Raw genomic sequence first — 12,553 nt, forward strand, 5'->3', positions numbered from 1 at the left:
AAAAGCGATAACCTGGTAACCAGCACTTTGTTGGGCGTGGGCGGAGTCACCGCCGCGCAGTTCCAGAGAACATACATTTTCTCGACCAGGCAATAATACTGCCAAGCAGGCTATTTTCAACAGGCACTGCGCCAATTTGTTGAAGTGCAAACTGTGACCAGCAGGTGTGAAGCGGTCGGGGGGGCGTTTACCTGCGTGACGGCAGCGGCAGCCTCATGAAGGTCTTGTAGGTCCTCAGTTCTCTGTGGAGGTCCATGAAGTGTTTCTCTTTCCTCTTCACCAGCCACGTAAACTCCCCGTGTTTAATCTCTATTATATACGCAGATGGCATCGACTGCACACACACACACACACACACACACACACACACACACACACACAGGAGGCGGCGGTTATTTACCTTCGACATTTTACATTTAAAAAGCTCTTTTGCCCTTCTGCAGTTTTAGCTTTAAAGTCAGATTCTTTTCCGAATGATTCCTTTAACCCCTGATTCTCTGCAGTCACAAGCGTTGGACCTGCAGAGTCTTGGACCTGCAGAGTCTTGGACCAGATGTGTCCAGGCTTTGCAGCGTCCTGTGAGGACAAAGAGAGGATGTGTGTGCACCTTGTTGACCCTCCTCTGCAGGTTGGTGTTGAAGCGGTCCTGAGCCGCGGTGAAGCGCTCCACCTCCAGGATTTTGGCGGTGATCTGAGAGGACAGGAAGACTTTGGCCTCTCTCTCCTTGAAGCCCACCGTGTTGTAGACCGCAGTAAAAGGCAGACGCTCCGCTGTGGAGAAGACGTACACGGTTCAACAACAACAACAACAAAACACGTAGTCGATGTGAACAGGAGGGGAAACTCAGTCGACGGCGGGTTACCGGGGGCGGTGGTGTCCGTCGTGTCGTACTCGCCGTCCCCGAGGTCGAAGTCGAGCTCGCGGGTGTCCAGCTTCTCCATCATGTCGACCATGTCGTTGGCGACCAGGTGCAGGGTGCTGGAGTTCGGCTCGGACTGCCGCAGCATGGTTAGCACTCAGCGTGGAGCCCGAGGCTCACCTGGACGGACCAAAAGGTTAAAGGTCAAATTCAAATCACCAACCACATCAGCCAGAGTCCAACCCTAAACCTCCTAAACCGACCTGCTTCTGGCTCTGATAACCTTTTATCCTGCCGTCTTACCGGGGAGCTACTGGAAAAAAACATGCAGTCGATTCCCAAACAAAACCTTTCATTACTGATTACAAACCGTGTGTTCACGACCCGGACGGAGAGAGAGAGCGATACCAGGAGGCCCCAAATCCAGCCGGGAAGTCATTTCAGCTTCAGAGTCAAATGTGTAACTGTCCCTCCGCTGTGCACTGATAAGGAAGTGGATGGTTTCACTTGTTCATTAACTACTAACCGACCAGCATCAAAACAAAAGGTCCTGTACTCCCCCATGAGCCACGAATCACCGCCACTCATAAACTATTATATTTACAAGAACACGTTAATGTCAATTAACAATGTTTATTCTGAGGTGAATGTGACAATCACTCATCATATTATTGACTTTAGGCGTTGGTTCGTTCAGCGTTCCGGTTTCTGGGTGGAAACCTCTGCAGTCCATCTTCTTCAATCATGAGCGCAAACGTGAACATCGTTTGATCCGGGCTTTTTTCTTTTCTCTCTCTCTCTCTCTCTCTCTCTCTTCTCTCTCTCCTCTCACACACACACACACACACACACACACACACACACACACACACACACACACACACACACACACACACACTTGTTGTGGGGAATGTGGTATGAAAAAGGCTCGCCCTGCGTGTCCTCTGTTAATCTTGATGTTTGGATTACAGCTCGTCGATGTGATGTGAGGCTGCGAGGGGAGAAGAGGAGGAGACGGAGGGACCTCCGGCAAGTTTGGGAAAGAGAAAAGTGTCTCGGTCCGGGGACGGAAAGTTTAAACAAGTAAAATAGTGAGGTGTTCGACGGCGTATAAATATCGTGGCTGAACATGTAAACTCGCTCTCAGCTGTGGAGACCTCACAAAATACATCTTTAATAAACAGAACGGAGTTTTTCTTTTTTCTTTTCTCCAACTCCACCGATCATCAACAACCTCTGATCCATTGTTATATCAGCCCGATGCTCTTTACGACACAAAAACCGCACAAACTGCTGTTATTATCCCTCAAACAAATCCCATGCAAACACAGCATCTCTCGCCGCGACACCACAAACAGCCCAAACACAGCGGATCGGCCGCCGCCTGCCAACCATCCGCTCGTCTTCACACTGGGGGAAAGTGTGCCGAACAATAGCTGCTACAGGAACCGGAGATGCAGGGAATTAAAGGATGACATTAATACAGCGAGGATAAAAAGGATGTTTGCAGAAAGTAGCACAGCTTCAGTTCCTGTCATATTCTCGAACACTCCTTTGTCTCCCAGGGAGGATGTAAAGCTATCAGCCCTGAAACTCCCACAATAGTAGAAACCTGAATCCACATCGGCCACGTTCAAAACAAAAGGTTCAAAGAGGAAACTTGAGGGCTCTCGTTGCATTTTTCACTTTCAAGGAGGAATCTCAGGGCCTGGAAACGGTCCTGTTTTGGGTCTGCAGGTATCGTCTGTACACCTCACTGCTCTCATCTTGTTTTCGGAGGATTAAACCATATTTGATCGCATCAAACACCAAATGCACGTGGTTAATTTCAAGTTCCAAGAAGTAACAGGCGAGGCAACACAACATTTTTTTTGTAAATTACTTTGCTGGTTCGACAAACGCTCAGGCTACACGATATATTTGTCTGTCACCATGGTAACTCTCTCAGATTAAATCACGGTGCCCTAAATTCTTGCTGTACGACTCGGACCAATCATCACTCACAGTGACATCGAGGAGGAGGGTCAAGAAGCTGTCAATCATGGCTACAGAGGTGCTACGTTCTGAACTGATTTTTTTTTTTTTACGCCCCTAAAAACACAAAGCTTATTTTTATAATTAAAAAAAGAGGATTAGAAGGATAGAAGTTGAATGGGAGTCTATGGAGCTGGACGCTTTTTGAAGCTGACCTCTAGTGGCACTCGCTGGTATTGCAGCTAAAGACACTTCTGCATCGGAACCATTTTTCACACCTGGAAGTTACGTCCACTTTTATATCCAGTCTGTGCAGAGGGAAATTAAAGGGAAGTAAAGGATGTAAAAGGAAATTAAAACTGCAAGCAGTGATATACGGGCCCTCACACTCCGGCGCGCCGCCTCCCCGAAGCCGCCTCCCCGATGTGCAGCGCGCCAGGGACCACATATCACGGCTTCTCGCAAAACAGGTATATAATGTATGGTCTCACCACGTCTGATGTATGTCACACGTTTTGTGAGGTTTCAAGCATCCGTTGACCTTAAACATCAACTTCCTGTGTCACGGCGAGCGTGCCGTTTGGCCACGCACACTCGCAAAACACATATCACATGTATCGTCTCACCACGCCGGATGTATGTGACACGTTTTGTGAGGTTTCAAGCATCCTTTGACCTTAAACATCAACTTCCTGTGTCACGGCGAGACATCCAACTTTGCCGCATCGTCACGGCGACGCCCACTGACAAAGTTGAACGAACATCTCAATATATCATCAACCACATGTTTAGGTTATTGTGACCCGACTTTAGGTTCATGGGATCAACCAGCTCGACGTAGAATGTGAAAGTATGAAAAGTGTAATTTCCAATGGCCAACAGGGGGCGCTATAACTATGAGCAAATATTACCCCACAGGGGTCTTCAGGGCGGGGCTGTTATCATACCTGTGATGTTTGGAGAAGGTCGGTCCATGTACATAAGATTTAAAGCAACTCGTAGTTTCATGGCGAGATGCTCAAAATGGCCGCCACGCTACGGGCACACACATCGATGAAAACGAATTATTTTGATAACTTTTAATCCCAAACATGTTTTCTATCCAGAAAACCTAAATTCAAGTCGGTCCGACAAAATCCCTCGGAGGAGTTCGACAAAGTACAACGTGTCAGAATTGCCCAAAATGGCGACTAAATTCAAAATGGTGGACTTCCTGTCGAGTTGACGTAACAGTGCAATTTAACTTTTTGTGCGTCTCGGTGTGATACACGTGTCCACCGGATTTGGTGAATTTAGGTAAATGTGGCAGCCGGGGCATCTCTGTAGGGGGCGCTCTCGAGCCGTTTGGCCACGCCCACTCGCGACTCCACTAGTATAAGAAATTTTTCACCGGGAGACAAATGTGTTTCCACTTTCATGAGTTTTTGAAGATGATAAAGCCTCCAAAAAGGAAAATCACATTATGTAAGAAGAAGAACGTCTAACAACCAAGAAGAACATTTTTATGAAACACAACAGGACTTTCGCACCGATGCTTGGTGCTCGGGCCCTAAAAAGTGTGCTTCCTTTTTATGCTTCCTCTTCTTCTTCTTCTTCCTTTTGCAAGTTGCAACCGGGCGGATCATCAGCAGCACCAGCTCTCTCTGCAGCTCATTCGATGTCGTCTGCAGACTGCAAAATACGACCAGAGGCAGCAGGTACATCCTGGTATTTTTTACACGCTGTGTATTCGGACACATTAAATCTTTTTTCTGGCATACTCACTAGCGTGGAGTGTGATGCACGCCGTCATCCTATTGGTCGACGTCCAGAAAAACCCTAAAACACTTCTTCGTCCCCATCGACCCTCCGACCGTCTGCTGAGAACTTCCTGAGAGCTACAGGTCGTCCCCGTGTTCAGAGCAGCCTATAGACGAGCGGCGCTCGAGGGATAAATCCTCCCCATGTAGGGACATCTTCTGAAGACGTGACCCGAGAGAACCGGGCTGGAGGGTTCAGTGTTGCCCCGGGCAACAGCAAAACACTATTTTAAAATGATTAATGCAACCGCGGTCGTCACTGTGTGTGTGTGTGTGTGTGTGTGTGTGTGTGTGTGTGTGTGTGTGTGCTTTATGTTCAGCCCAGTGAGCACTCACATTAATTGGGTACAGTGTGGAGCATCACCCCCCCTTAACACCCCTCCCCAACACACACACACACACACACACACACTGCAACACTCGCCAGCCAGGTGGCAGACTGCTGAGACCTCACACACACACACACACACACACACACACACACTCACCTTTTGAACCTGTGCTACAAAGTCTCCGCCTCATTTCTACCAAACGTTTTTGCAGCAGATGAAACATGCAACAGAGCCGAAGAGGAAACTGGAAACCGTCGACAGCAGCAGGAATCTCCTTTTTCTTTTTGTTCACGTACACAAACATCTTCCTCACAGCGTCGGCATCCACTGACCTGAGCCCGCAGAGGCTGACGGATGCCCCTCATCTTCATCTTCATCATACGCATCAGGTCTTTTTCACAGAGTCTCCCAGCAACAAAACAAAGTTCCTCTCAGAAAAAAACAAGGAGCTGCAGCCTCACTTTAAATCTCTTCACACACACACTCACACACACTCACTTCAACACACACTCACACACACACACTTTCACAGGAGCCCCAGACAGTGTGGGAGGTTGGGAGCCGAGTGCAGCGGTGACGGGACGGAGGGCAGAGAGTGTGTGTGTCACACGGAGGAGGGGAAGACTGAGCCGGGCGGGACCCAGCCGAGGCTCGGGACATGCTATTGGTCCGGGGGGGCACTCGGGAGCCCGGAGACAGCCAATGAGAGGGGAAGAGGACTTCCTGTTTGAGGTACCTGTCTGCATTACAGGGGCAACAAGTCCAGGGTTTTTATATGTTTTTATCATTTAAATGTCACTTTAAGAAACTTTTCTATTCAGTCTACATCTGCAGAAACTCGTCGATTCATCTTTACATTAATGGACAGAAAGTTTTATTTGAAATAACCTTATTCATAGGGATTGTTTGCATGAAAAACACCAAAAATTAAATCAGTAATAAGTCAAATTTAAGGCTAAAATGAGCGACATTGAGCTCTGTGGTTCACAAGCACTCAGGTGAATTTTGAAGTACAAAATGTTTTTGAGAAATATGAAAAACTCCATCAAAAAGTGACTTAACTTGCACCAAAGTAAAACTTGATTCAACCGGATGACTTTAAACTTTTTTAAGCAAAACTACCAAACATTCATGTGTTCTAGTTTAAAACATATTTTCTTTGTCATGTATTTTCTGAGTACTTCATTTTTCCTGAAATCACCACACCTACCTCTGCAATGCACCGCCCGTCATCGTGTTTGGAGACACACAGGATGTCCTGATTCATTATAACAACTCCAAAACCTGCTTTTTAGCTTGAAAATGCAATTAAGTCTTTTTTGTTTTGTTTTAAACCAAATCGATCTAATTCAGGTAATGATGCAGGTTCTTGGTTGCACCGGTACAACCCTGAATTGTGTGTAATTAAGAAACACTGGAACCTCGTTTGTAAGTGAGTATCGTGAACGTGACGCACAGCTGCAAAGGTCAAATATTTCTCTGTGTGAACATTGTTTGTGTAAAAACAGGCTGAACCAGAATTAATTTTCTAGAAGTGAGTGTGGGCATATATCTGCCTCGAGATCAGACGAGTAGCTTGACACAGTTCATTGTTGACATTCCAGAGGAGGGCTGAAGCATTCGGACTCCCACCCACCTGTGAGTTATACTGCAACACACACACACACACACACACACACACACACACACACACACACACACACACACACACACACAGCTTTTCACCTACTATGTGACGAAAACGGGAAGAAATGATCGCTCTTAAAGACATGAAGCACAATCACACCCTAAATTGTGACTTTTGTCGATGGAGTCTGGTATGTGTCACAGGAAGGAAAGCTGTTCCTGCCCTCCCACAACAAATCCTTTCCCAAAATCACTATTGTACGTGCTCAGTGCGTGTTTCCATCACTTCTGTATTTCATTGTTACAGATTAATAGAAAAATAACCTTCCCTGTGTGTCCATTAAACCATGAAGTTCTGCAAAAACGGTTGAGTTTTTATGTTCCGAGAGCCTGGGCATAAAACAAATTGTCAAAGTGTAAAATTAAAATGTTTCAGATTACACCTCAACTTGCTAGTTTTCTCCCAATTCCCACAATGTTACTGTAAAAAAAGATCACATAAAATGCTGCAAACTGCATTTAAATCTTTGAGAACAATCACAAAAAGGTTGACTGTGTTGAATCACTTTCTCCCAGAGGAGCATCGTGAGCTGCAGGATTTTCAGAGCACAGAAAAAGAAGAAGAAAAGTCCTGGGAGCGTGTGAAAGAGTTTTCCACTTGGGAGAATCCTCCTTCCTCTGAATATGTGCACGATATGATGGTCAACACACAAGTAGATTTAAAAGGTCCTAAAAATAAGAAGCAAACTGTTGAGAACTTCTCGTAAAATAAATATATGAAAAACAGCTATGATGCATTTAAGTGCACAAAGTCGAGATGATGAATGGAGCTGCTATAAACAGAGAGCAGAAGAACTCTCTGCCGGACTTCCTGCTGCAGATCAATACTGTGAATCAGCTGGCTGATCGGAAAGCTGCTTTCCTCTTAACTGAACTCTTAATGGTTGTGATTTTACATTTACATTTACATTGACATACTCGGCCAGTTGCTCTGTTACCATCTCATGAGACTCGTAATCGTTTGAATCGGAACAAACGCTCTCTTCCTCTCCGGTCTGCTTTTCTGCTGACGGCAGCGTGACTCAGAGAAACTCACACAGGGAATCCAACAGCATCTCAAGTTCTTCAACATCACAGCAGAAAGACTTTAACATGAAAACTGTAACATGAAGCTGCCACCTAGTGGCCAGCTGTGTCTGCTGCAGCCCACATTTACTGAGTGTCCAGACAAACACATTCCTGGTAAAACCTCGTCACTACGAGTCACTTTGTGCTGATTTATTCATTTAATTTGGGCTGAAATTGTTCTCGTGCAACATATTTCCACAAATTTTAATCTAATTGGGAACAAGAAGAGAGATATTTGGGACGTGTCAGTGCAAAAACTAAAATCCCTCACAGACTCGTAGAGATAACATTATGATCGCATGCCGGACGCGTCTCAGTAAGTCAGCTCACACTCGTGCTTGTGTTTATCGTCCAATCAGAGAGGAACGCCCGGTGACACCGAAGAGGAAGTATGTCGCAACAGCGTCTCTTCATCGGAGCTCTCTGCCACTGCTCGAAACGCACCGACAGGCCCAGACTGAGTTGGATAAAGTCAGAAGTAGTGAAGACGTGTCTTTGTCATGCAGCGGTGGCGGTTAATGACCTCATGTTTGTTTTCCACCTGCAGCCAAAACAAACCTGCAGCTTTGGTGAAAAAAAACACGGCAGCAGATTAACGTCAGCCTCTGATTTAAAGCCGCTCGCAGCTCACCAGGTAGCTCTGGAGATCAATATAAGCTTTTTATAAATTTATTTATTTATTTTTCAACCTGTCCCAAAAGAATGATGCGATGGATTAACGAGTGGACGAACTCCCCTCGCTCCCTCCACCTGTGTCAGCAGCAGAGATTTAAGCTCCGCCCACAGTGAGACACACAGAGGTCAGAGGACAGAAACACAGGAGACTCTTAACACTGAGCTGGAAAACAAACGGCTGCTCAGAAATTAGGGTAAACAACATAAATAAAATTATTGGGGTACATGTACTTTTTTCTGCTCGTCTTTCCGTCCCTTCTTCATCCCTCATCATAAAAGTTCAACGACGGAAACGCCCCCAAACATGCCGCTTTTTGAGGCCTAATATCTAATGAATGAGGGATTATTTTCAGATGGACCTCCAGAAAACTAATAAGAAGGAGTGACTTTAGCTAACAACACCGAGATAACTGATGGACACATTTTATTCACTTTGGATTTGATGAGAGAAGTTGAATGGGAGTCTATGGAGCCGGAGGCTTTTTGGAGCCGACCTCTAGTGGCACTCGCTGGTATTGCACTTCTGAATTGGACTGAGACACATCTGTCTAAATCCAGCTGGAATCACATTTCAAACCTCCTCTGATTTGCAAAAATTTAATTTAATATGTTTTTTTGTGTGGTTTTTTTACAAACATTTGAACTTTCAGTCTTTACTTGTCCTGACATTTAGCTGCTGATAGTATTGATTAAAGGCTGGACCTGACCATCCACACCCACTGGCCCTTGAGCTCTACTTCCTCTATCAGTACAGTGTGTGTGTGTGTGTGTGTGTGTGTGTGTGTTGGATACAAAAAGCACACACACACACCCACAAAGTAAATGAAGCAGTCCCATGCTGTGGACTGACATCACGCAGAGCATCCTACGGGTCACAGCACTGCTCAACCAAACCCAGTCCGTCTCCACAGGACTGAGTCAACCTTCCTCCATTTAATACACAACAACAACAACAACAACAACACACACACTGGTGGAGCCGGTCTGAGGGAAACACAGAAATAAAAGACAATTTTTCCCTCTTTTGTTCTGTCTCCTCACACTTCCTGTCCAGACTTCCTCTGTCTCTAACACAACGGCCGTGTCACAATAACCTCACCAACAACCGGCCACCCTGTTGCCCCCAGTAACCACAAAACAGTTTTCAGACTACATTTCACTGAAAACGAGGATCATTCCGCGTTTTCTGTCGCGGTTGTGTTGGTGAGGTGAGCTGCGTGTTGGAGCAGCTCACTGACAGGAGGCGGTTGGCTTTTATTTCAGTGTGTGTTGGTAACAGAGGAGTGAAAAAGAGAGAAGCCAGCGCAGTGACACACCGCCAGGCTGCTCACACAGGTCGGACCCGTTCCCAGCCTCCAGACAGGGCTCGGCTCCGCAGTCATCCTGATTGAATGCACGTGACATTTCACTGCAGGACGTGGCTCGTGCCTGGCGCTCAGCTCACCGCAGCGGCAGGATGCTCCGGAGGAGGAGGAGGAGGAGGAAGAGGAGGAGGACGCCTTCACACGTCCAAAAACCAAACCAAACCGCAGCAGCAGCAGCAGCAGCACTGCACCGTCTCCGCAACGCGCACAAACTTTACGCGTCATCACCACTAATTACCCATTTACGCACAACACGAGCAAACTTGACCAAACAACAACAGGATGAAAACACACAAACAGAGAGCGGAAGGAGCCGCGAAATGAAGGCTGAGTGTCGCTCTTACCTCCTGCTGTGAACTGAAGACCGCAGCCGCTCCTCGGAGTGTGCGGTGGAGCCGCGAACCGGTTCACTAATGACTCGATCAGTGAGGACTGATATACCACTTCCGGTTGATTGACTGTCAAAATAAAATACACACAAGCGGGATGGTTCTCCGTCTACAGTCAGATAACATAGGAAAAGGCAAGAGTGGTTTTTATTTCTCTTTATATTTACCTAATATTATACAGTAAATGTACATTATACATAAAAAAAAAGTCATGAATACAAAACAAACACATAGACACAAACAAGAGTTATACTCTATGGGAATAAATAATAAAACCTAAATGACTAAAATCTTGACAATCGGTTGTTTTAGTTCATTACGAACTGTTCATCAATCTGCACATCCTTGGAGATATCTGCAGGAACTACAAAATAAAATTATTAAAAAAAGGGTCAGAAATTTATCTGAGGGGTCCTCGAATGATTAATGAGGGAGGAAAAAAGGAAAAACTAAATTCTGATACACAAATCTGTTGTCATTTGGGGGTTGTACTTTATATTAAACAAAAAATAATTCATAGACAAAACTAGATTAATTAAAAACTCTGAATTTATGTATCAACACTGAAATCAGCTACTTATATTTTCAGAGAAACCACTACTTCATTTCTGTTTAGGATACTTTTCTGCATGTCAGACACTTAAATACTTGGAGAAAACATTTATTTTTTTAAAGGGCATTTTAACATTTATTTTGAAGGGCAACCAGCCCTACATCCGGTTAATCCTGTGTATTCTCTCTACCTTGATGCAGCAGATAACAACCAGTGGTTTCCTAAACTCCGCCTGGAAACCTCAGAAGCTTCTTCACACTGAACTAACTGAAGTACCTGCGTTATATGCAGACACTGCGCATGTGCAACAGCAGAACCAAAAAAAAAAAAATTCATTTAAACATGTGAACATGCAGTGGGAACAAGATGAGACACTACTGACATACTTCAAGTCCCTGCTGGAATATTAAAGGAGTATTACACACATAAAGTGGGCTTACATCCAAACACATGCACACACTGTAACACACACACACACACACACACACACACACACTGCAACAAACACAGATCAGTGTGTATGTGCAGAGGGAAGCTGACATCTGCAATGGGCTGAACCATATAATCAATCTGTCCAGAGCTCTGTGTTTATGTGGGAAGAGGATGAAGAGGGTGATGAGGAGGATGATGATGAGGAGGAGGAGGATGAAGAGGAGGACAGTAGTTACATGTTTTCTGTCACACGTCTGATCTTCTGTATTTGGAGGATGTGTGACGGGAGCAGAGCAGACACCTCCGGAGATGATCGGGTGTGGAAATACTCCTCTTTGGTAATAAGACTGCAGCAACTTCAGGTTTTGAAATCTGGATCATGTGGAAACAGAACTGAAGTCAGTTGTATTCATTGAAAAGCTGCTTATTTCAGGCATTTTCATCATTCTTACTATTTTCTACAGTGAAATAAAGAGTGAACAAAAGTGTCAGCAGAGCTCAATATGTTTCATAGTTCATCAAAGAGCCTCGTTGACAGCGTCACACAGGTCACAGGTCAATAATAACCAATAATAAACTGTATTTGTCCAGTAACGTTCACACAAGCAGACCTGAACGCAGATCAGACGAGCTGCAGCGCGGAGGGAAGGAAAACAAGTATTCTATGTGGGAACTCCTTCACAATAAAAGCATCCAGGTGACGACCTCATGACGAGAATGAAGAGCATACGTGTTATTTTAAAACCTTCTATGATTAAACCACTTCCTCCTCCAGCAGCTGCAACCCAGTGAAGCGTGAGATAGCCACGTTTTGAGTCTCTCTAGGCATGAAAGTTACACGTTTTCCTGCCGCATGGTTTGAGGCATGTCATTTACAAGAAAGTGAAACGTGGTCACATGCTCCAACGTGGAAGTTTCATGCTTTGACAGGCCACAAAGCGTTGTCAAGGAAACTCTCTTGTTTAGGCCTGACATACTATGAGACTCCTCTGATTCCCTGAATGTGGCTTTAAGGTCCCATAAAGGTCCTCAGGAACTAACTGTCCATGATGAGTGTTGATTGTGGTCACACTGGACACAACATGTTTGTCTGACAGTCTTCAGACAAGGACACGATCTTCTCCTTATCAGAACCTTTGTGTTCCTTATAGTTGTTCAGACAGACCGGCCTCCCTGCAGCTCTATTAGCAGCCTCCTCTCTCACATACAGCCACCAATAAAACCGCTGCGCTGCCTCAAACACACTTCGCCTCCCTGCGGCCTTAATAACTGCCCACACACACCAACACACACCAACACACACACACACACACACACACACACACACACACACACACACACACACACACACACACACACACACAGAGTGTATTAATCCAGGTCACAGAGGCAGAATTGATTCTCACATCATAACATCACCT

General features: G+C 45.4%; 1 protein-coding gene across 2 annotated transcripts in view; it reads right to left on the reverse strand.

Moving 5' to 3' along the window:
* The window catches only part of pld1b (phospholipase D1b), a 21,911-nt gene extending 16,372 nt beyond the window's left edge, over positions 1–5,539 (reverse strand). For both annotated transcript variants that reach the window (XM_069142127.1, XM_069142128.1), the window contains exons 1-4: positions 5,298–5,539; positions 864–1,040; positions 608–771; positions 192–334 (exon numbers count right to left, since the gene is read on the reverse strand). In XM_069142127.1, coding sequence (XP_068998228.1) covers positions 192–334; positions 608–771; positions 864–1,008 — 452 coding nt within the window. In that variant the 5' untranslated portion in view covers positions 1,009–1,040; positions 5,298–5,539. The remainder of the gene's footprint in view (positions 1–191; positions 335–607; positions 772–863; positions 1,041–5,297) is intronic.
* Between the last annotated feature and the right edge of the window lie 7,014 nt (positions 5,540–12,553).

This window comes from Embiotoca jacksoni, unplaced genomic scaffold, assembly GCF_022577435.1.
Source record: "Embiotoca jacksoni isolate LCO1_2020_lvr unplaced genomic scaffold, fEmbJac1.0.p SCAF_98, whole genome shotgun sequence".
NCBI lineage: Eukaryota > Metazoa > Chordata > Actinopteri > Embiotocidae > Embiotoca > Embiotoca jacksoni.